General features: G+C 60.6%; 1 protein-coding gene across 1 annotated transcript in view; it reads left to right on the plus strand.

Moving 5' to 3' along the window:
- LOC142920185 (protocadherin Fat 1-like) overlaps positions 1 to 24,751 on the plus strand; it is a 66,970-nt gene that overhangs the window by 41,335 nt on the left and 884 nt on the right. The window contains exons 8-21 of the mRNA XM_076062652.1: positions 6,888 to 7,101; positions 7,404 to 7,465; positions 8,374 to 8,679; positions 8,796 to 9,012; positions 10,287 to 10,426; positions 10,872 to 11,168; positions 16,394 to 16,604; positions 16,877 to 20,590; positions 20,970 to 21,035; positions 21,452 to 21,838; positions 22,054 to 22,256; positions 22,921 to 23,074; positions 23,202 to 23,444; positions 24,268 to 24,660. Coding sequence (XP_075918767.1) covers positions 6,888 to 7,101; positions 7,404 to 7,465; positions 8,374 to 8,679; positions 8,796 to 9,012; positions 10,287 to 10,426; positions 10,872 to 11,168; positions 16,394 to 16,604; positions 16,877 to 20,590; positions 20,970 to 21,035; positions 21,452 to 21,838; positions 22,054 to 22,256; positions 22,921 to 23,074; positions 23,202 to 23,444; positions 24,268 to 24,660 — 6,607 coding nt within the window. The remainder of the gene's footprint in view (positions 1 to 6,887; positions 7,102 to 7,403; positions 7,466 to 8,373; positions 8,680 to 8,795; positions 9,013 to 10,286; positions 10,427 to 10,871; positions 11,169 to 16,393; positions 16,605 to 16,876; positions 20,591 to 20,969; positions 21,036 to 21,451; positions 21,839 to 22,053; positions 22,257 to 22,920; positions 23,075 to 23,201; positions 23,445 to 24,267; positions 24,661 to 24,751) is intronic.

The raw sequence follows: 24,751 nt of genomic DNA on the forward strand, positions 1-24,751 counted from the left end.
TAGCCCGTGCCGCGCCCGCTTAGCCCCCTCAATCTGGCTGAACAAAAGCTGTTTCGGCATGCGGTGGCTGGGCATGCGGGCTACATGACCCAGCCATCGCAGCCTTCCCCGCCGGAGGAGCTCACCGATGGGACCTTGCCCAGATCTTTCAAGGATTTGTGAGCTCCTCACACAATCCAGTCTGGTTAAACCCAGGATGGATCGTAGGCAGGCCAGCCTAAATGTTACTAACCGGCGAAGATGTTCCATTAGGGGGGTCCACGTTTCGCAAGCGTAGAGAAGGGAGGGAATGACCGTGCCCGAGAAGACCTGAAGCTTAATGCGGAGCGACAGACCAGGTAGCTTCCACACAGCGTTACGCAACCGATGAAAAGATATTGCCGCTCGACTGATTCGGAGTGAGTCCTCTGCTGTTAAACTGGAGCCAGTCATAAGCACACTGCCCAGGTATGGGAAACTCTCCACTCTCTCCACAACTGCCCCATCACCGATTGGGAGTTGTGGGAGTGGAGTGTCCGATGGTACAAAATACCCAGGCAGGTGCTTAGTTTTGGTGGGGCTGATGGTAAGGCCCCACCTCTTAGTGGCATGCTCCAGTCTCAACAGCAGCGTCTCCAACTCCTCCTCTGAATGAGCAGCTATTACCAAATCATCAGCATACATAACGTGGTTGAGCAATAGGGAGCCATCCCTTGACCGCACCCGGGCATCGATCAGCCTCTCATTATATCTGTACCATATGGAAATTCCCCCGGTACAGCTATTGAAGGCTTCACGAACTACCTGGTCAAAATAGATGTGAAATAATGTGGGAGCCAGAGGACATCCCTGTCGCACCCCAAGGTGTACAGGGAATGGCTCTGACTCCCGGCCACGTAGTTTTACCCGGGCCCACTCACCATCATGAAGGTCCTTAATGATCGTGAGCAGAGGGTCAGGTACTCCAAAAGCACGAAGAACAACCCAGAGCCCAGGCCTACTGATGGTATCATAGGCCTTGACCAGGTCAATAAAGCAGAGATGTAGGTCTTGTTGGAATTCCCTACACCTCTGCTGTAGCAGACAGACAGAAAATATGGCATTTGTGCAGGACCGCCCTTTCCTGAAACCGCATTGGGGCTCCGCAAGCCTCTCCTCAGCGTGCCTGGCAAGGCGATGCTGAATAATCCTTGCCAGGACCTTTCCCGGCACACTGAGGAGTGAGATGCCCCTGTAGTTGTTACAGTCTGTGCGGTTCCCCTTCTTAAAAAGGGGGACCACCAGGCCATCCTTCCAATCCTGCAGAACCCGTCCAGTGGTCCAGACCGTTGTTATGATGTCATATAGGGCAGTCTGTGCACAAACGCCACCCTCCCTCAGCATTTCGCTTGGGAGATCATCTCTGCCCGCTGCCTTTCCTGGTCTCAGACTCCGGATTGCCTTCAGTACTTCCTCAACAGATGGCACCTCAGCCAGCCACTCACAGGGGGTGACTTCTTCCAATATTTGAGGCACCGCAGCCTCAGCAGGGTCATCCTCACTTTGTGGCACGATGTTTTCCTCCCCCAGGACCTCACAGAAATGCTCAGCAAATCTGCAAACCCGTTCCTGGGGGTCGGAGATTGGATCACCGTTTTTTCCCCTAATGATGGTAATAGGTGTGGCGCTGCAGGTTACTTTTTTGATGGAGTTAAATAGAGATTTGTGATCATGGGCCACTGAGGCAGACTCCATCTCCTCAGCAACCCGCGACAACCACCCATCCTTGCAGCGCCTCACGGCTCTCCGAACCTCCGAGCGAAGGCTGCGGTAAGTCTCCTCATTCTCTGACGTGGGATTCTGTAGCCGATGACAGTGGGCCTGTCGCTTTTTCTCAATCATCCTGAACACCTCCTCTGTCAGCCAGGGTCTCTGGGGAGGTCTGGACCGCGTACCCAAAGCAGCCATTGCAGCTGCATGAGTCACAGTCCTAAACCTCGCCCATTTACCCTCGACATCAGGAGGAGTCGGGGACGATGCCAATCCCAGCCGCAAGCGATGATGAAATGCTCGCTTGCAACTTTCATCAGATAACTGAGACCAGGCCACTTTAGGTTGGAATGGGGTCCTGGGTGTACATCTACCACCGGAGTGGAAGAATGGCAGGCGCATCTTACAGATGACTAGTCGATGGTCAGAGGGCAGATCAGCTCCACGGTAGGTCCTGGTGTCAAGGACGAGGGCTCGCATCCGCTGGTCCATCACTATGTAGTCCAGCAGATGTTCTTGCTTGGACCCGGCATGCAACCATGATGTTGTGTGGATGCGCCGATGCCGAAACAGCGTGTTGGTAATTACAAGCCCATGGGCTGCACAAAAATCTAGCAGCCTCCTACCGTTGTTATTGAGCTGATCTGGCCCATGCCCTCCAATCACTCCATACCAGGTGCCAGTATCATGACCAACTCGGGCATTGAAGTCACCCAACATGATGACTCTATCCCGAGGGGCCACTTTAGCCAGCACCTGTGACAGGAGGTCATAGAAGGCATCTGACTCATCGGCTTTGCCTGCATCCCTCCACGGATGTTCATCTTCGGTGGGGGCATAAGTAACCACGACCACCATTCCTTGCCTCCGGTTGATGGGAAGGCGAGCCCAAAGTAGCCTGGGGCTTACAGCTTCCCACACCTCACCGCCACGCTCCCACACCCCCTTCATTCTTTTGTTCAAAAGAAGAGCCACACCCTGTTGTTTGGCAGTCTGCTGCCTCGAGTAGAGGACTGTCCACCCCTCATGGTGGCAGGAGCCAGAGCCGGTCCACCGGACCTCCTGAATGCCACATAGATCCAGGCGGTACCGGTCCAGCTCCCGACAGAGGAGTAGCAGCCTCTCCTCCGCTGTGAGCGTTCGAACATTCCACGTGGCCACCCGTAGTGGCTTTTCGTTGTTTCTGGAGGACACACACACACACACACGTATACACACACAACAACAACAACCGCCATTCGCCACTAAGTGGCGGTGACGTCACCACGACGCTTGTGCCAGGCTATGTGCACCCTGAGGCCACGTGAAGTGTCGAACGCCCGCTGGCAGGAGGTCACGGGGCAGACCCAGGTGCCACGGGTCGACTGACTGAGATGACTGGCTGATGCACCACCTGTGCCCCCTACTGTGCCAACCTGCTGTGCTTTAGCCACCCGGCACTCCGCTCGCTGTTGTGAGCGTCGCTCCTCTGCCCTCCGTTGTTGTTGGAGGGCGACTGCCTCCAACTGCCCAGTAGCATCCTTCACGAGCCTCCTCCACAGAGGCCGATCTTGACACCGCTGGTACCAGTCATCGGCAAGTCCACTCAGCTCCACGTCCTCCTGTACCACATCACTCCATCTCTTCTCTAGCCCGTGCCGCGCCCGCTTAGCCCCCTCAATCCGGCCAAACAAAAGCTGTTTCGGCATGCGGTGGCTGGGCATGCGGGCTACATGACCCAGCCATCGCAGCCTTGCCTGCCGGAGGAGCTCACCGATGGGACCCTGCCCAGATCTTTCAAGGATTTGTGAGCTCCTCACACAATCCAGTCTGGTTAAACCCAGGATGGATCGTAGGCAGGTCAGCCTAAATGTTTCTAACCGGCGAAGATGTTCCATTAGGGGGGTCCACGTTTCGCAAGCGTAGAGAAGGGAGGGAATGACCGTGGCCGAGAAGACCTGAAGCTTAGTGCGGAGCGACAGACCAGGTAGCTTCCACACAGCGTTACGCAACCGATGAAAAGATATTGCCGCTCGACTGATTCGGAGTGAGACCTCTGCTGTTAAACTGGAGCCAGTCATAAGCACACTGCCCAGGTATGGGAAACTCTCCACTCTCTCCACAACTGCCCCATCACCGATTGGGAGTTGTGGGGGTGGAGTGTCCGATGGTACAAAATACCCAGGCAGGTGCTTAGTTTTGGTGGGGCTGATGGTAAGGCCCCACCTCTTAGTGGCACGCTCCAGTCTCAGCAGCAGCGTCTCCAACTCCTCCTCTGACTGAGCAGCTATTACCAAGTCATCAGCATACATAACGTGGTTGAGCAATAGGGAGCCATCCCTTGACCGCACCCGGGCATCGATTAGCCTCCCATTATATCTGTACCATATGGAGATTCCCCCGGTACAGCGATTGAAGGCTTCACGAACTACGTGGTCAAAATAGATGTTAAATAATGTGGGAGCCAGAGGACATCCCTGTCGCACCCCAAGGTGTACAGGGAATGGCTCTGACTCCCGGCCACGTAGTTTTACCCGGGCCCGCTCACCATCATGAAGGTCCTTAATGATCGTGAGCAGAGGGTCAGGTACTCCAAAAGCACGAAGAACGACCCAGAGCCCAGGCCTACTGATGGTATCATAGGCCTTGACCAGGTCAATAAAGCAGAGATGTAGGTCTTGTTGGAATTCCCTACACCTCTGCTGTAGCAGACGGACAGAAAATATGGCATCTGTGCAGGACCGCCCTTTCCTGAAACCGCATTGGGGCTCCGCAAGCCTCTCCTCAGCGTGCCTGGCAAGGCGATGCTGAATAATCCTTGCCAGGACCTTTCCCGGCACACTGAGGAGTGAGATGCCCCTGTAGTTGTTACAGTCTGTGCGGTCCCCCTTCTTAAAAAGGGGGACCACCAGGGCATCCTTCCAATCCTGCGGAACCCGTCCAGTGGTCCAGGCTGTTGTTATGATGTCATATAGGGCAGTGTGTGCACAAACGCCACCCTCCCTCAGCATTTCGCTTGAGAGATCATCTCTGCCCGCTGCCTTTCCTGGTCTCAGACTCCGGATCGCCTTCAATACTTCCTCAGCAGATGGCACCTCAGCCAGCCACTCACAGGGGGTGACTTCATCCAATATTTGAGGCACCGCAGCCTCAGCAGGGTCATCCTCACTTTGTGCCACGATGTTTTCCTGGCTGAGGGATTTTCCCTCCCCCAGGACCTCACAGAAATGCTCAGCAAATCTGCGAACCTGTTCCTGGGGGTCGGAAATTGGATCACCGTTTTTTCCCCTAATGATGGTAATAGGTGTGGCGCTGCAGGTTACTTTTTTGATGGAGTTAAATAGAGATTTGTGATCACGGGCCACTGAGGCAGACTCCATCTCCTCAGCAACCCGCGACCACCACCCATCCTTGCAGCGCCTCACGGCTCTCCGAACCTCCGAGCGAAGGCTGCGGTAAGCCTCCTCATTCTCTGACGTGGGATTCTGTAGCCGATGACAGTGGGCCTGTCGCTTTTTCTCAACCATCCTGAACAACTCCTCTGTCATCCAGGGTATCTGGGGAGGTCTGGACCGCGTACCCAAAGCAGCCATTGCAGCTGCATGAGTCACAGTCCTAAACCTCGCCCATTTACCCTCGACATCAGGAGGAGTCGGGGACGATGCCAATCCCAGCCGCAAGCGATGATGAAATTCTCGCTTGCAACTTTCATCAGATAACTGAGACCAGGCCACTTTAGGTTGGAATGGGGTCCTGGGTGTACACCCACCACCGGAGTGGAAGAATGGCAGGCGCATCTTACAGATGACTAGTCGATGGTCAGAGGGCAGATCAGCTCCACGGTAGGTCCTGGTGTCAAGGACATGGGCTCGCATTCGCTGGTCCGTCACTATGTAGTCCAGCAGATGTTCTTGCTTGGACCCGGCATGCATCCATGATGTTGTGTGTATGCGCCGATGCCGGAACAGCGTGTTGGTAATTACAAGCCCATGGGCTGCACAAAAATCTAGCAGCCTCCTACCGTTGTTATTGAGCTGATCTGGCCCATGCCCTCCAATCACTCCAGACCAGGTGCCAGTATCATGACCAACTCGGGCATTGAAGTCACCCAACATGATGACTCTATCCCGAGGGGCCACCTTAGCCAGCACCTGTGACAGGAGGTCATAGAAGGCATCTGACTCATCGGCTTTGCCTGCATCCCTCCACGGATGTTCATCTTCGGTGGGGGCATAAGTAACCACGACCACCATTCCTCGCCTCCGGTTGATGGGAAGGCGAGCCCAAAGTAGCCTGGGGCTTACAGCTTCCCACACCTCACCGCCACGCTCCCACGCCCCCTTCATTCTTTTGTTCAAAAGAAGACCCACACCCTGTTGTTTGGCAGTCTGCTGCCCCGAGTAGAGGACTGTCCACCCCTCATGGTGGCAGGAGCCAGAGCCGGTCCACTGGACCTCCTGAATGCCGCATAGATCCAGGCGGTACCGGTCCAGCTCCCGACAGAGGAGTGGCAGCCTCTCCTCTGCAGTGAGCGTTCGAACATTCCACGTGGCCACCTGTAGTGGCTTTTCGTTGTTTCTGGAGTAGCCCCGAGGGTAGGTATTCAATCTCCTGGCTCCGCCAATTGGGGTTTGGCCAGGAGACGTCATAGACGCCTGGCCCCCCGGGGCGTCCGGCACAAGCTTAGTTGTTACATATTTCAGTTTAATTCGTGGTTTTGTAATAATTAATTGAAGGTGGAGGGGTTACCAGCCCCTCGCACCAGTCCAGAGCCCCCGTTTAGCCCCTGTGGTGGACACATATGCCATGAGGGGAGGAGCCAATCAAAATTGGAACTCCCCCCACAGCGCTGTCCACGACAGAGTTGCCCGTCCGGCACCGCGAGGAGGTATACACACACACACACACGTATACACACACACACGTATACACACACACGTATACACACACACACGTATACACACACACGTATATATACACACACACGTATACACACACACACGTACACACACACACACACACGTATATACACACACACACGTACATACACACACACGTACACACACAAGTACACACACACATACACACACATACACACACATGCGTATGCACCGCTGCGTTTTAAAACGACACACAATGCGAGTACCGTGTGTCTCTCCCCCCCCCCCCCCCCCCCCCAGGACGTTAACGACAACCCCCCGCGGGCGTCGCGTCCGTGGTACCAGGCCGCGGTGGCGGAGAACTCCCGTGGGGGCGTCAGGGCAGTGCAGGTGGACGCCTGGGACCTGGACAATGCCGCCGCCATGTCCTCCAACGATGCCCGGGGCAGGGGCCTCACGTTCAACATCGTCAGCGGAGACCCACAGGGATTCTTCACCATAAACAATGCGACAGGTGGGGGTTGGTGGTGGTGGAGAGCAAATCCAGAACTTTTACAATTATAGTGTAGTGTAGAAAGCAAATCTATAACATTTACAATCATAATGTAGTGTATAGTGTACACTACATTATGCACAACACTACTATACACTACAGAATGTGCCAATTCGTTACTAGTACAGCACTAACCGGTGTGTTGGTGAGCAAATCCAGCAACATTTACTATCCACGTTGGCCCCCACCCCACCCCACTGCGTGCGTGTGCCGGCCGGCGTGGGATGGTTGTTGTTGACCTCCGGTGAACGGACTCGTTGCAGGCGTCATCCACACCACCAGCAGGCGGCTGGACAGAGAGAGGCAGGCGGAGCACGAACTGGAGGTGAGAGTCACCGTGATGGTGGTGGTGGTAGTGGCCTTCAATAGCTGTACCGGAGGAATTTCCATCTGGTACAGATATAATGGGAGGCTCATCGATGCCCAGGTGCGGTCAAGTGATGGCTCCCTATTGCTCAACCTTGCCGATGATCTGGTAATTGCTGCTCACTCAGAGGAGGAGTTGGAGGCGCTGCTGCTAAACGTGGAGCTTGCCGCTAAGAGGTTGGGACTTACCATCAGCCCCACCAAAACTAAGCACCTGCCTGGGTATTTTGTACCATCGGACAATCCACCCCCACAACTCACAATTGGTGATAGGGCAGTTGTGGAGAGAGTGGAAAGTTTCCCATACCCTGGCCGTGTGCTCATGACTGGCTTCAGTTTGACAGCGGAGGTCTCACTCCGAATCAGTCGAGCGGCATTATCTTTTCATCGGTTGCATAACGCTGTGTGGAAGCTACCTGGTCTGTCGCTCCGCACTAAGCTTCGGGTCTTCTCGGCAAGTCATTCCCACCCTTCTCTACGCTTGCGAAACGTTGACCCCCACTAATTGAACATCTTTGGCTGGTTAGAAACATTTAGGCTCACCTGCCTACGATCCATCCTGGGTTTAACCAGGGTGGATTGTGTGAGGAGCTCACAAATCATTAAAACATCTGGACAAAGACCCATCAGAGCACCGGGTGGCTAAAGCACAGTAAGGGGCACAGGTGGTGCATCGGCCACTCATCTCAGTCAGTCGACCCGTGGCACCTGGGTGTGCCCCGTGACCTCCTGCCAACGGACGTTCGACACGTGGCCTCGACGTGCACATGGCCTGGCACAAGCGTCGTGGTGCCGTCACGGCCACTTAGTGGCGGTCGTTGTTGTTGTTGCGCGTGTGTCTGCGTGCGTCCCGCCCGCCGGCGCCAGGTGTCCATCGTGGACGGCGGCGTGCCCCCGCGTGAAGCGAGGGTGGCGGTGACGCTGAGCGTCTCCGACGAGAACGACAACGCCCCGCGCTTCCGCAGGAACCTCACGCGCGTTTACGCGGTGGCGGCGAAGGAGCCGACGGTGGTGGCCATCGCCCGCGTCTACGCCGCCGACGCCGACTGGGGCAACAACGGCATGCTGTTGTACACCGTCCGCGGGTGGCAACACAATTACTATTCCGATGAGCACGGAGTCGTCTACAGCTGGAGCGACTTGCACCGTGCGGGGACATCCCACTCCATCCTGGTACTGGGCACACTCCCCTCGCGGTCCTCCTCCCTCATCCTCATGGACACGCTTGACAATGTTGACTCCCCGCCGTGAAGCAGAACTCGCCGATCTCGCCGTTGCCCGCCCCGCAGATCGAAGCCAGGGACTCAGGGCAACCGCCGACCTTGCCGTCGACGGCCGTCATCCACGTGGAGTGGATCGCCGCTCCCCGGCCGCCGGAGACGCCCGCGGCCTTCGGCCTGAGCCGGCACGCGGTCACCGTGTCGGAGACGGCCGCCGTGGGCTCCGTGGTGATCGCGCTGCGCACGCAGAGCACGGCGGGGAGCCTCCTCTGGTTCAGCATCACAGGTCACGCGGTGCCACCACACACATCCCACATCCCACCCCACATCATGATGGTGTGTTAATGGTGACGTGATGATGGGTTAACGGTGACATCACGATGATGTGTTAACGGTGACCTTATGATGATGTGTTAACTGTGACCTCATGATGGTGTGTTAACGGTGACCTCATGATGGTGTGTTAATTGTGACGATGATGGTGTGTTAATGGTGACCTCATGATGATGTGTTAACGGTGACCTCATGATGGTGTGTTAATAGTGACGATGATGATGTGTTAATGGTGACCTCATGATGATGGGTTAATGGTGACATCATGATGATGTGTTAACAGTGACGATGATGATGTGTTAATGGTGACCTCATGATGATGTGTTAATGGTGACATCATGATGGTGTGTTAACGGTGACGATGATGATGTGTTAACGGTGACATCATGATGGTGTGTTAATGGTGACGATGATGATGGGTTAATGGTGACGATGATTATGTGTTAACGGTGACATCATGATGGTGTGTTAACGGTGACATCATGATGATGTGTTAATGGTGACCTCATGATGATGTGTTAATGGTGACCTCACGATGATGGGTTAACGGTGACATGATGATGTGTTAACGGTGACATCATGATGATGTGTTAACGGTGACATCATGATGGTGTGTTAATGGTGACCTCACGATGATGGGTTAACGGTGACCTCACGATGATGGGTTAACGGTGACATCACGATGGTGTGTTAACGGTGACATGATGATGTTGTGTTAATGGTGACGATGATGATGTGTTAACGGTGATGATGATGATTTGTCAATGGTGATGATGATGATGTGTTAACGGTGACATCATGATGGTGTGTTAATGGTGACATGATGATGTGTTAACGGTGACATCATGATGGTGTGTTAATGGTGACCTCATGATGATGGGTTAACGGTGACCTCACGATGGTGTGTTAACGGTGACATGATGATGATGTGTTAACGGTGACATCATGATGGTGTGTTAGTGGTGACATCATGATGGTGTGTTAATGGTGACCTCACGATGATGGGTTAACGGTGACATCATGATGGTGTGTTAACGGTGACGATGATGGTGTGTTAACGGTGACATCATGATGGTGTGTTAATGGTGACGATGATGGTGTGTTAACGGTGACATCATGATGGTGTGTTAATGGTGACGATGATGGTGTGTTAACGGTGACATGATGATGGTGTGTTAACGGTGGTAACGATGATGATGACGGTAGGGGGGCGCCGCGTGTTGACAGGCGGTGACGTGGAGCGCAGCTTCCACGTGACGGAGCACAGCGGCGTTGTGGAGGTGGCCAAGCCGCTGGATGCTGAGCGGTGCTCCTCCTACCGGCTCACTGTGACGCTCACCGACGGGACCAACGCTTCAACCACCCTGGTGGGCGGGCACGCGTGTCTGTGTGTGTGTCTGTGTGTGTCTGTGTGTGTGTTTGTGTGTGTCTGTGTGTGTGTCTGTGTGTGTGTGTCTGTGTGTGTATGTCTGTGTGTCTGTGTGTGTGTGTCTGTGTGTGTGTCTGTGTGTGTGTCTGTGTGTGTCTGTGTGCGTGTCTGTGTGTGTCTGTGTGTGTGTGTCTGTGTGTGTGTGTGTCTGTGTGTGTCTGTCTCTATGTGTCTGTGTGCGTGTCTGTGTGTGTGTCTGTGTTTGTCTGTGTGCGTGTCTGTGCATGTCTGTGTGTGTGTCTGTGTCTGTGTGTGTCTGTGTGTGTGTCTGTGTGCGTGTCTGTCTGTCGCACGGGGTGGGCGTGACGAGGCCGTCAGGGTGATGCGGTGACGTCACGAGGCCGCATCACCACTTTACTCACCCCCCCCCCCCCCCCCGCTAGGTGGTGGTGACAGTGCAGGACGTGAACGACCACCGGCCCCGCTTCTCCCGTGACCTCTACGAGGCGACCGTCACCGAGGACGCCTCTCCCGGCGCCTCCCGGATTCTGCGGCTGGAGGCGACCGACGCCGACGCCGGCGCCGCCGCCGCCCGGCTCTCCTTCTTCCTCGTCGGCGTGGGCGGCGGCGACGCCGTGGAGGGCCGGCGTCTGTTCCGCGTAGACCCCGTCACCGGCGAGGTCACCGTCGCCGAGAGGCTGGACCGAGAGGCCAAGTGGAGCCACGTACTCACCGTCATGGTGAGTACGTGGCTCCACGCCGGGTGTGCGCGTGTGTGCACCTGTGTGTACGTGTGTGTACGTGTGTACGTGTGTGTACGTGTGCGTGTGTGTACATGTGCACGTGTGTATGTGTGTGTACGTGTGTGTACGTGTGTGTGTATACGTGTGTGTACGTGTGTGTGTGTACATGTGTGTACGTGTGTGTGTACGTGTGTTCGCTGGGTGTGCACGTGTGTACGTGTGTGTACGTGTGCACGTGTGTGTACGTGTGTGTACGTGTGTGTGTGTACGTGTGTTCGCTGGGTGTGCACGTGTGTGTACGTGTGTGTACGTGTGTGTGTGTACGTGTGTGTGTGTACGTGTGTGTGTGTATGTACGTGTGTGTACATGTGCACGTGTGTACGTGTGTGTACGTGTGTGTACGTGTGTGTGTGTACGTGTGTGTACGTGTGCGCGTGTCTGTTGAACTTTGTCCGCAACTGTACGTAGCCGACTGCTGATCGAAGGCGACGATGATGACGACGACGACGACGACACTGTGACCACCGTCTTGCGTGGTGACCACAGTGTGCGGTGTACTGCATAGTAATGCGTATAGTGTAGTTTGTCACGTAAACAAGCCGTGTAACTAAATCGCCACATTTTGTTTGGGTGACACAAAACCTTGCCGACCGGCCGTGTCAGGCGGCGGTGGCACAGTCGGACGACGACACGTTGCACGCGACCAGCACGTCCCTCCACCGAGAATGGCGTCTGCCGCGAAAGCCTCCTGTCCGGGGGCGTTCGGAGCGAGCGCTCCGCTCAGCCCTCTCTCTCTTCACTCTCTCACTCTCTCTCACTCTCACTCTCTCGCTCTCTCTCTCACTCTCTCTCACTCTCTCTCACTCTCTCTCACCCTCTCTCACTCTCTCGCTCACTCTCTCTCACTCTCACTCACTCACTCACTCTCTCACTCTCTCACTCAATCTCACCCTCTCTCACTCTCTCTCACTCTCTCTCACTCTCTCTCACACTCACTCTCACTCACTGTCTCTCACTCTCTCACTCTCTCTCACTCTCACTCACTCACTCTCTCACTCACTCTCTGTCACTCTCACACTCTCTCTCTCTGCGCATGCGCGGAGGAGGCTGCGTCCAGGTGAAGCTCCGTGCTGCTCACCTGGATCAATGGGGGCCTGATTTTCCATCAATTAGGCCAAGCCTGAGAGAGGTTACAATGGGGAGTTTAAACATCACTCTTCCCCTCGTTTTGTAATGGTTTATTCCCTTTGATTTCTTCTTTATTTTTGCTCACTGAGTCGTCCCGGAAAATGTATTCCGAGCGGCTCGTGGGCTGAACAGAGAACGGCAACAACAACGACAACTACAGCGAACACGTGCGCAGGTGTGGCTGCTGCCGACCACCACCATGGCGCAGCGCTCCGCGCTGGAGACTCTCACGAGGAGGAACGGTTTCGCCACCTTTCCGCCGTCCGGGATCGCCGTCGTCGCCGCCGCGGTGGCCGCGACGACGTCGGCTACGCCGTCGTCGTCACGGCCCAGCGGCAGAGCGGAGGGGTCACGGTGTACGTAGCGGAGGAGGCGATGGCGGCGCGCCTGGTGGAGACGGGGCTCACCGTGGTTGAGCTTCACCTGTGGTGCGCCCCGCTCGCCACGCCCGCCGTCAGGGTGGCGCTCTCGGGCGCGCCGCCCTTTCTGAGCGGCGCCGACCTGCTGCGGGACTTCTAACACTACGGGACGGCGGTGTCGAAGGTCACGCTGCTGCCTCTACGAACGAGGGACCCCGGGTTGGCGCACGTATTGTCGCTTCAGCGCCAGGTTTTAATGGTCTTGAAGGACGGCAACGCGGACTTAGACATTAACTTTAAGTACACGGTGCAGGGCCACGTGTACACAGTACACGCATCCACGGCGGGGATGCGTTGTTCCGGGTGCGGAGGCAGCGGCCACGCCCGGAGGAACTGCCCGAACAGGGCGAGCGAGTCCGCCGCGCCTGCTGCTCCGCCCGCAACGGGGCGGGCGGAGCATCAGCAGACACAGCAGCAGCAGCCGCAGCAACAGCACCGCCATCAACTACAACAAGAAGAACACCAAAATCAACAACAACAGCAGCAGCAGGGAGGACAGCGGGGTGATCTCGCCGTCCTGGCAGCTGACTGCGGGGCACGGACGACCGAGGACGAGGGAGACGTTTTCGTCCGCCCGTCCACCCCTCCCCGGCGGAGTAAGCGGAGGGCAAGGAGCGACCCCGCGTCAGCGGGACGCGTCGGGGCCCCCGCGATGTGGATGGTGGTCGCCGGCGACAACAGCGAGCCGGAGGACCGCACGGAAGCGGCGACGGGGAGCGACGACGAACCCGGGCTGCGGGACGGGATGAGCGACGACGGCGGACTCCACCTGCTGGACGACGTCGCGGTAGCAGAGCGACCGTCGGAGCCGGACCCAGCCTTGGCCGCTCCAGAATTGCAGACCAACAACAACAACAACAACCGCCATTCACCACTAAGTGGCGGTGATGTCACCACGACGCTTGTGCCAGGCTATGTGCACACTGAGGCCACGTGAAGTGTCGAACGCCCGCCGGCAGGAGGTCACGGGGCAGACCCAGGTGCCACGGGTCGACTGACTGAGATGACTGGCTGATGCACCACCTGTGCCCCCTACTGTGCCAACTGGCTGTGCTTTAGCCACCCGGCGCTCCGCTCGTTGTTGTGAGCGTCGTTCCTCCGCCCTCCGTTGTTGTTGGAGGGCGACTGCCTCCAACTGCCCAGTAGCGTCCTTCATGAGCCTCCTCCACAGAGGCCGATCTTGACACCGCTGGTACCAGTCATCGGCAAGTCCACTCAGCTCCACGTCCTCCTGTAACACATGACTCAATCTCTTCTCTAGCCCGTGCCGCGCCCGTTTAGCCCCCTCAATCCGGCCGAACAAAATCTGTTTCGGCATGCGGTGGCTGGGCATGCGGGCTACATTACCCAGCCATCGCAGCCTTGCCCGCCGGAGGAGCTCACCGATGGGACCTTTCCTAGATCTTTCAAGGATTTGTGAGCTCCTCACACAATCCAGTCTGGTTAAACCCAGGATGGATCGTAGGCAGGCCAGCCTAAATGTTTCCAACCGGCGAAGATGTTCCATTAGGGGGGTCCACGTTTCGCAAGCGTAGAGAAGGGAGGGAATGACCGTGGCCAAGAAGACCTGAGGCTTAGTGCGGAGCGACAGACCAGGTAGCTTCCACACAGCGTTACGCAACCGATGAAAAGATATTGCCGCTCGACTGATTCGGAGTGAGACCTCTGCTGTTAAACTGGAGCCGGTCATAAGCACACTGCCCAGGTATGAGAAACTCTCCACTCTTTCCACAACTGCCCCATCACCGATTGGGAGTTGTGGGGGTGTAGTGTCCGATGGTACAAAATACCCATGCAGGTGCTTAGTTTTGATGGTAAGGCCCCACCTCTTAGTGGCACGCTCCAGTCTCAGCAGCAGCGTCTCCAACTCCTCCTCTGAATGAGCAGCTATTACCAAATCATCAGCATACATAACGTGGTTGAGCAATAGGGAGCCATCCCTTGACCGCGCCCGGGCATCGATCAGCCTCCCTTTATATCTGTACCATATGGAGATTCCCCCGGTACAGCTATTGAAGGCTTCACGACCACCACCACCATCACCTTCACCGGCGCCGCCGCGCCTGACGGTGCCGCGGCGCTCGAGGGTGCCGTGACACCTGACGGTGCCGCGGCACACGCGAGAGACGAGCAGCCCGCCTCCCCGTCTGACGGGGCGATGGCTGCTGGACCCGCGGAGGTACACCACCCCAAGCCCAAGAAAAACCCGGCTCGGGGTGGCCTGACACGAGAGGCGGCCGCCAAGCCCCAAGAGAACATACAAGGCGACTGTAAAACAACAGCAACCAAAATAACGACAACAACACTTACAGGGACGACGGGTGGTTAAGGTCCAACTTTGTTGAGAACACAAGTGAAACGAGCCGCCTGCGAGTCCGGAGGGGGATAGAGTACAACCCAGGGGCCATCATTGACTATGTACGACACCCCTTCAAGGGGCGCGCGGGCACCTTCAGAGAGCAATTCCCCGACGCGCTGGCCTTCATGCAGGCCGCGCGACCACTTTGCAAGGATCCGCAAAGGTAAGTCTGCAGCCGGAAGGAGGCCGACAAGGTGGAGGCTCTAGTACGGAAGGCAGAGAGGGAGTATTCCTCCCAGCTAAAGGGCCCCCCCCCCTGCGGCCACCGCCAACACCAACACCTAGCGTTGTGGCCTCGGGATTTAAAAGGGCAAGGTGCGCGATGACGCGCGCGGACTCGAAACGGTTTCCTCTGCGCACGCGATCACCAGAGGCTGGCGGTGGACCGTGAGCCACCTAAGCTGGCGGTGGCCACGCCAGGAGGTGTGCTGTGCGTGCCTCGTGTGCAGCACGTCCACTGAGGCGGTCTGTATACCTACCTGCATTGGCGGCGATCAGCTGCGTCATTTGGATGTGCGCGCGGTGACACGCGCGGACCGATTTTGATTTGGTTTTGGTGGTTGGGTTCACCCGTACCGTGGGGGGGCGGCGCGTGGTTCGCACTTTGAACCCGGTTTTTTTCCCGTTTCTGTGTCATTGCGGAATGGTGTTGTTTTTCGATATGTGCGCTTGTGTTGACGGTGACGAGGTTGTTGCCTGTGGCTGGTGTCGATGGTCTTGCGCGCGATGACGCGCACGGACATTGTTGGCTTTTTTATTGGCGACTCTCGCAATGGAGCACCGGAACCGTCCAGGGCATTTGCTGCTGGACAATAAAGTTTATTTAAAAGTCAAAGTCTCTCACTCTCTCTCTCACTCTCTCTCTCTCACTCTCTCTCACTCTCTCACTCTCTCACTCTCTCACTCTCTCGCTCACTCTCTCACTCTCTCTCTCACTCTCTCACTCACTCACTCTCTCTCACTCTCTCTCACTCTCTCTCTCACTCTCTCTCACTTTCTCTCACTCTCTCTCTCACTCACTTTCTCTCTCTCTCACACTCTCACTCTCTCACTCTCTCTCTCACTCTCTCACTCTCTCTCTCACTCACTCTCTCTCTCACTCTCTCTCACTCTCTCTCACTCTCTCACTCTCTCTCTCACTCTCTCTCTCACTCTCTCTCTCACTCTCTCTCACTCACTCTCTCTCTCTCACTCTCTCACTCTCTCACTCTCTCTCACTTTCTCACTCTCTCTCACTCTCTCACCCGCGCGAGAAGGTGCAGGACGGCGGGGTCCCCGTGAGGCGAGCGTACGCCACGCTGGCGGTGAGCATCGACGATGCCAATGACCACGCGCCCCGCTTCACCGGCGGCCCCTACGAGGCCCGCGTGGCCAAGTCGGCGGGCGTGGGCTCCGCCGTGGTGCGCGTCACGGCGACGGACCGCGACGACGGCCCCAACGCCGACGTCAGATATAGCATCAGATACGGTGACCGCCGCTTCCGCCGCCGCTCACGCCGCCCCTCCCAACCGCCCCGGAGGGGGGAGGGGGGAGTTTCTGCACAGGGGCACGTTTCCAGCGTCGTGGTTTCTCCGTCGCGTCCCTCTCCCCGAGTGAGTCGCGAGCCGCGGGTCCAACTCGGATCGCTCGGGAGCCGACGGGCGCCGCGGTTTCCCCCGCGTCGTTTGCCCTCGGCGTCTCCCTCCGGATTCGGTGACGTGAACTCGCGCCCGTCCCGCTCCTCCGAATTCTCCCGGCAGGAAACGTGGGGAATTCCTTCGCCGTCCACCGCGCGCTGGGCATCGTCTTCGTGGCGAGGAAGCTGAACGGCTCCGCGGTGGAGGCCTACGAGCTGACGGTGAGGGCGGTGGACCGGGGGCGCCCGCGCCGCGTCACGAATGCCGCCGTCCGCATCGTCGTCGTCGCCGCCGACGCCGACGCCCCCCCCGAATTCGCCTCCGGAGGCGGCGGCGGCGGCTACTCGGCGGAGGTCGCCGAAGGGGCCGCGCCCGGGAGCTTCGTGCTCGCGGTGAGCGCCTCCGGCCGGTCGACGGTCGCCTACGAAATACGGGAGGGCGATCCCGAAGGCGCCTTCGACATCCACCCGACGTCCGGGGTCGTCGCCGCCAAACGGCCGCTGGACCGCGAGCGGACGCCGTCGTACCAGCTGACGGTGCGGGCCACGGACGCGGCGGGCCTCTCGACGGACGCGTCGGTGGCGATCCGCGTGCTCGACGAGAACGACAACGGGCCCGTCTTCGACCGCCCTCGCTACCGCGGGGCCGTCGGCGAGGAGGCAGCGGCGGGGACCCCGGTGCTGGACCCGGACGGCGTCCCGCTCGTCGTCAGGGCCGCCGACGCGGACGACGGCGAGGGGCGCGCGACGGTCGCCTACGGGATCGTCGAGTTCGGAGCCAGGAAGTACTTCTCCGTCGACCCGCGCACGGGGGCCATCAGGGTCGCCGGGGCCCTCGACCGCGAGACGACGGCCGAGTTCCGCTTCCGGGTGACCGCCTCGGACGGCGGCAGCCCGAGGATGTCCGCCGAAGCGCCGGCCGAGGTGACGGTCGCAGTGCTGGACGCCAACGACTGCCCGCCGGCGTTCTCGACGGCCGCGTACGAGACGACGCTGACCGTGCCGACCCGCGCCGGCGTCCGCCTGCTGACCCTGGCGGCCTCCGACCCGGACGTCGGTGCCGCGCTGACCTACCGCGTCGCCTCGGGAAACGTCGGCGGCGCGTTCGCCGTGGACGCGCGCACCGGGGACGTCGAGGTGCGGAACGCCTCCCTCCTCGCCGCCGGCTACGACCTCGGGGTCGAGGTGTCCGACGGGAAATTTTGGAGCGCCGCGCGGGTGAAGGTCTCCATGCGGGCGGTCGGCGGCAGGCTGCGGGTTCCGCCAAAGATCTCGGCGCGCATCCCCGAGAACGGCGCGGCGGGCGCCGTCGTGGCCGCGGTCGTCGCGACGGGGGGGGACCTTAACGAGCCGCTCGTCTTCGACCTGCTCGACCCGAGCGGCGCGTTCCGGATGAGGCCGACGGCGGGCGTCCTGGAGATGGCCGGCGTCGCGTTCGACAGGGAGGAGCGCGATCGCTACGAGCTGCTGGTGGAGGTGAGGGGCGGCCCGAGCGTCGCTCGCACCGTGGTCGAGGTGGCCGTCGAAGACGTCAACGACAACGCCCCGGCGTTCGTCGGCCTGCCGTACCGCGCCGTCGTCGGAGCGGCGGCGGCGCCAGGGAGCGCCGTGCTGATCGTGGCGGCCCTCGACCGGGACGTCGGCGAGAACGCCAGGGTGAGGTACTCGTTGAGGGACGACCGCGACGGCCGCTTTCGCGTCCGCCCTTCCGGCGGCGAGATCTTGCTGAGGACGAGCTTCGCCCCGGGCGCGTCGGGCAAGGACTTCGTCGTGACCGTGGTGGCGACGGACTGCGGGACTCCTCCGCTGTCGTCTACGGTCGGCGTCACGGTCACGGTGCTCGACGAGGACACGCCGGCGTTCGAGAGCCTCTCCCACGTCGCGTGGGTGCCCGAGGACGTCGGGCCGCCCGCGCCGATCGCTCACGTCCGCGCGGCAGGTCCCGAGGGCCTGCCGCTCGTTTTCTCCATCGTCGACGGCGACCCCTTCGACCAGTTCTCCATCGACTTTGACACGGGCGTCGTGAGCGTCGTCGGCTCGCTGGACCGTGAGACGCGGGCCAACTACCGCCTCGCGGTGCGGGCCGCCTCCCCGGCGACGGGCCTGCACGCCGACGCGAGCCTGGACGTCGTCGTCGGGGACGTCAACGACAACCGGCCGCTCTTCGCGCGGGGCGCCTACGCCGCCACACTGTCCGAATCTGCGCCCCCGGGGACCTCCGTCATCCGGGTGAGCGCCGTCGACACCGACGCCGGCCCCAACGGGGCGCTCCGCTACGAGATCGTGGACGACGGGGAGAAGGGCGGCGAGGGATTCTACGTGGACCCGGACGGCGGGCTGGTCATGACCACGGCGCCCCTGGACCACGAGCGGAGCCGGCTCCGTCGTTTCTCGGTGCGGGCGACGGATGGCGGCTCCCCTCCCCTCGCCTCCGACGTCACGGTGACCGTCGCCGTCGAGGACGCGAACGACAACGCGCCGGTGTTCGAGCGGCCGCTGTACAAGGCGTCCGTGAGCCGGCTGTCTTGGCCCGGGCACTTCGTGGCCGCGCCGAGGGCGTTGGACGCCGACGCGTCGGACGCCTACCGGCTGCGGTACGCCATCGTCTCCGGCGACAACGACCCAGCGAGCTTCGCCATCGACGCCGAGACGGGCGTCGTCTCCGTCGCCGTCCCGCTTGAGCGGAAGAAGCTGGCCGCCTGCTACCACCTCCGAGTCTCGGCCACGGACGGCGCGTTCGTCGGCGACGCCACGCTGGCGGTCGACGTGCGGCCCACCAACCGGCACGCCCCCGCCTTCGAGCGGGCCGAGTACGCGGCGGAGATTCCCGAAAACTCCGTGACGGGGACCCCGGTGGCCTCGGTGCGGGCCACGGACGCCGACGCGGGCGCGTTCGGGCGAGCGTCGTACTCCATCGCGAACCGGTTCGCCCGCGAGCGCTTCACCGTCGACGGGAGCGGGCGGATCTTCGCGAGGGCGCCCCTCGACAGGGAGGACCCCTCGCAGAGGGCCGTGGACGTCCGCGTCGTGGCCCGGGACGGCGGAGGCAGGGCGGCCTTCGCCACGGTCAGGGTCGTCGCCACGGACGAGAACGACAACGCGCCCCGGTTCGTCGCCGCCGAGTACTCCGGCGGAGTGCCGGCGAGCGCCGCGAAGGGGACCGCGGTCCTGCAGGTCGCCGCCACGGACCGCGATGAGGGGAGCAACGGGGCTGTCGTCTACTCGCTCCGGAAGGGGCGGGAGCCGGACGCCTCCGAGGACGTCCTGGAGGTGGAGCCCCTGACGGGCCGCGTCGTCACCAAGGGTGGCCTCGCCGGCCTGGAGGGCTCGCGGCTGTCGTTTTTTGTCGTGGCGGAGGACGGCGGCGGGCGCGCCGCCGCCGTCCCCGCGTCCGTCGCCGTGCTGCCCGCCGGCACGGCGGCGCCGGCCTTCGCCCAGGCGGCCTACGAGCTGACGGTCGCGGAGGACGCGCGGGCGGGGAGCGAGGTCGGCGCGGTGGCGGCCGCGCTCGCGGGCGATGAGGCGGCCGCGTACGCCGTGGTGCCCGGCGGCGGCGGCGGGGTGGCGGATGACGGCGCCGGGGGCGGCGCGTTCGCGGTGGTCGCCGGCGACGGGCGGATTGTGATGGCGAGGGCGCTCGACCGCGAGGCCGTGGGGAGCCACCGCTTCGAGGTGAGGGCCACGTGGCGGCGGGGCGGAGCCGACGTCACGGCGCAGGTCCCGGTGACGGTGCGTGTGGAGGACGTGGAGGACGAAGCGCCCGTGTTCGAGTCGAGCGTCTACGAGGCCACCGTGTTGGAGAACCTGCCAGGCGGAGTGCTGCTCGTGCAAGTGAAAGGTAACGCAACCGTGTGCGGCGCTGGGCTCACTCGGTCAACAAACGCGTCTTTGTGCGGGTGTCTGTGTGGTGTGTCTATGGGTTTCTGAGCGAGTAGTCTATGGGTCACACAGATAGCTCCAAATGGTAGGGGCTGCCACTCTTCGGTAACCAATTTAACCAATTTACTGGGAAAATATCACGGCGGGAGGAAGTGTCCGCAGGGACGAGGCCTGGAAACAGCAGGGCAGGTGGGGGACCGCGCCTGACGCTGTTGACGCAGCGGCGTTCTCTCCCCTGGCGGTGTCAATTGCGCGTGCCGCTGGTTCTCTGCTATGCTGGTTCGGTCGATGCTTGGCGCTTTCCGCCCTTTCTCGACGTTGATGGCTTGACGTTGCAGAACTCTTTGATCGCCCTCGGTGGCTGGCCGTCGTCTTCGCTAGTTGGTCGCCGTCTTCTGCCGCCGGTAGCTGTGATGACGACGTATGGCTCGTGTCTCTCTTCTTATGCCAAATTTCTTCCTCTGCCGCCTTCTCACCAAGGATCGGAACTTCCTTTGATTTCGCTCTGTGTTGTGAGGGGGGGGGGGGGGTTGGTTGTACGTGTGTCCGTGTGTGTTCTGATTTATTAAGCCATCTGCTGTTCAGCCTCACCCTGGTTTGATTCTTTTATGGCTTATCTCCGTCCCTCGGTTGTGTGTAAGAGGCTGTTGCTGTGAGGGGAGGGAGGGGTGTTCACCTCACCCCCTCTGGCCTCCAAGCGACACCATGATTGATAAAAAAAAAATATTGGCAAAATCATTCTTAATATCAATTTTGGAAAAAAGGCCTACATACAACACCCCCCCCACTCCCCCCATCCTCCCCCCGACCCGTCCCTCAGCGACGGACCGAGACGGCGGTGCCCAGCCGGTGTACAACCTGGTCGAGCCACGCGAGAGCGGCGACGCCGGAGAAGCGGAGCCGCTCTTCATGGTGGACGCCCGCAGCGGCTGGGTGAGCACGCTGAGCCGGCTGGACTGCGAGGCCCGTGACCGGCACCACCTCCTCGTCGAGGCTTTCGACCCGGCACGCCCCGAGCGCCCGCCGGCCATCGCCAAGGTGCTCGTCATCGTGAGCGATGCCAACGACCACCCCCCGCGGTTCTCGGCCTCGGTGATCGACGTCCGAGTGCCGGAGGACGCCGCGCCCGGCCTGGCGTTGGCTGTCGTCCAGGCGGACGACGCGGACGCCGCGCCGGAAAACCGGGATCTTACGTACCACCTGACAGGTAGTGTGCAGTAGTGTATAGTGTAGTCTACTAGTACGCCACTACACCTGTTGTGTTGGAGTGAACCCACCACCGCATTCACAGTTGGTTGCGGAAGCCTCTGCATTAAACCGACTCTCGTCATCACACTCTCTTCATCACACTCTCTTCGTCACACTCTCCGTCTCGACGGCGAGCGACGTCCGCGTCCCACCCCCCGTCCACGCTGGCCACAGGCGGCGACCCGCTGGGCCACTTCTCCCTCGGCCCCGTCAAGAGGGGGGGCGAGTGGACGCTGCGCCTGGAGCGGCCGCTCGACCGGGAGGAGCAGGAACGCCACCACGTGCTGGTGATGGCCACCGACGGCACCTTGGTGAGGACGGTCGTCGTGGCCGTCACCGTGCTGGACGTCAACGACAACGGCCCCATGTGTGACAAGGTACCCGTAACCGTAGACTCGCCACACAGGCTCACAGACTCGTCATACCCTACCACACCACCGTACTGCTGTAACGCCATGAACACACGGTATACTTACCTGCACTGGCGGACAGACGCCAGTAGGGGGTGGTATGTGGGCCACCGGGGTTCCCAAGACCCAAATAAGGGGGCTGTGGGAATATTCTAGGATCCCCTGGAACACTCTGGAAGGAAGGCGTGGCCAGGGGCGGAGAGGGCGTGGCCAGGGGCGGAGATGGCGTGGCCAGGGGCGGAGAGGGCGTTGCCAGGGTATAAAAGCCGGACCCCTGAATGGGTTCCGCAGTTCTCAAGTTGAAGACTGGAGACCGGGCTTAGAGTAGGACCCTGGGAACCCCCAGACCCACTGTCCTTGTAAGGGCCGGGGCTGTGAGGGAAAGTGGTCGGACCCAAGGACCTTGGCCGGGTCGGGTCAAAGTAGCCTCCCCCTAGGGCCCCTAGCCGCAGGGCTGAGAGTGTACGTGGTCCCAGTCGATAGGACACGATAGCCCGGAGGCCACACCTCCCCAGATGGCGGGCGTAAGGGGCCCTGTGCTATAGTTACTGTTAAATAAGTGTCGCCTCGACTACCGGCTCTCCCTCACCTTTGGGCTCACTGCACTACCGCTGTCGCCACGGTGCCCCAGCTGTGGTACAACGTCACCGTGCGGGAGGACGTCGCCCCACAAGTCTTCCTGCTGAGGGTTTCAGCCCGTGACTCCGATTCCGGCTCTAACGGAACCATCGGGTACTCGCTGCACGGTGCCGGAGCGAATCTCTTCCGCTTGGACCCCGTCAGCGGTAACGCTCATCGCGCTCTCTCCATCACGCTCTCGCAGCCGTCGGGGTTGTGATAAAATTTCATGTCCACCTCCTGTGTAGCGGGCGAGGTAGTTAACGTCTCTCTCGTCGGCGTGGCCCCGCGTAGGGGAGCTATTCACGCTGGTGCCGCTGGACCGCGAGGCCGCCCCGGCCCACGCGCTTGGTGTGGCCGCGACCGACGGCGGCGGCCGCTCCTGCCGGGCGGAGGTCCTCGTGAGGGTGGAGGACGTGGACGACTCGGCCCCGCGCTTCAACACGGGGTCGCCCCCCCACGCCGTCGCCCTGCGCCTGAGCCACGCCGGTGTGGGGACGGTGGTGACGAGCGCGCGCGCCGTCGACGCCGACCTGGGTACGACGGTGGCGACGGTGACGACGTACACACGCGCGCGCGCGTGACTTTGAGTGTGTATGTGCGCGTGTGTGTGTACATTATGGGTAGCGGTTAGCGCGCAGCGCTACGAACCTGGCGAACATCGCCACTCGAGAGACAAAGGCGGCCAGGCGTGGTGCTGGCCACCCACCCCCTCGTGTGCCACGGTGCCGGCCTTCATAGGTGCTGCTCTCTTACAGCACTTGCCCCTACAGCCTGAGGCTACACATGGGATCTTTGGCACATGGGATCTTTGTTCCTATCGGTGAGTTCCGGCAGGCAAGGCTGCGTTGGCTCGGTCGTGTGGCCCGCATGGCCAGCCACCGCAAGCCCAAGCAGCTCCTGTTCGGCCGGATATAGGGGGCTGAACGGGCGCGGCACGGGCTAGAGAAGAGATGGAGTGATGTGGTACAGGAGGACGTGGAGCTGAGTGGACTTGCCGATGACCGGTACCAGCGGTGTCAAGATCGGCCTCTGTGGAGGAGGCTCGTGAACGACGCTACTGGGCAGTTGGAGGCAGTCGCCCTCCAACAACAACGGAGGGCGGAGGAGCGACGCTCACAAGAACGAGCGGAGCGCCGGGTGGCTGAAGCAAAGTAGGGGGCACAGGTGGTGCATCGGCCACTCGTCTCGGTCAGTGAACCCGTGGCACCTGCTGGGTCTGCCCCGTGACCTCCTGCCGGCGGGCGTTCGACACTCCACGTGTCCCCAACGTGCACCTGGCCTGGCACAAGCGCCGTGGTGACGTCGCCGCCACTCGGTGGCGAACGGCCGTTGTTGTTGTCGTCGCCGTGTATTGTAGGCCCCCACCGCAGGGTGACTCACTCTCTGCTGAACTCTGCCGGCGACCGCTTCGCCATCGACGGCCGCTCGGGCGTCATCACCGTCAAGCGTCCGCTGGAGAGCCGCGACGTCTACAACCTCACGGTGCTCGCCCACAGCGGCGGCGGAGCCTCGGCGACGGCGTCCTCCACCGCGGTGATTTCCGTGTCCCTGCACGACGATGACGACGAGCGCGGCGTCGCCGCCGCCCCGGCGTTCCGGCGGCTGGCCTACCGCGCCGCCGTGCCGGAAGACGCAGCGCCGGGCACCGTGGTCGTCGCCGTGGCGGCCGTCCTCGGCGGGGGGGGCGCGGTGAGCTACGGCATCGCCGGCGGCAACGAGCTCGGGGCCTTCGACGTCGACCGGAGGCTCGGTGAGAGACGCGGCGCGGGGCGCAGGCGGCGGTCCCCTCGGGCCGTGGGGGGGTTCCCCCGTCCGTGTGTCTCCGTCTCTCCGTCTCACAG

This window comes from Petromyzon marinus, unplaced genomic scaffold (assembly GCF_048934315.1).
Source record: "Petromyzon marinus isolate PM22_M1 ecotype Great Lakes invasive population unplaced genomic scaffold, UKy_Petmar_22M1.pri1.0 PM_G_Scaffold_7, whole genome shotgun sequence".
Lineage (NCBI taxonomy): Eukaryota > Metazoa > Chordata > Hyperoartia > Petromyzontiformes > Petromyzontidae > Petromyzon > Petromyzon marinus.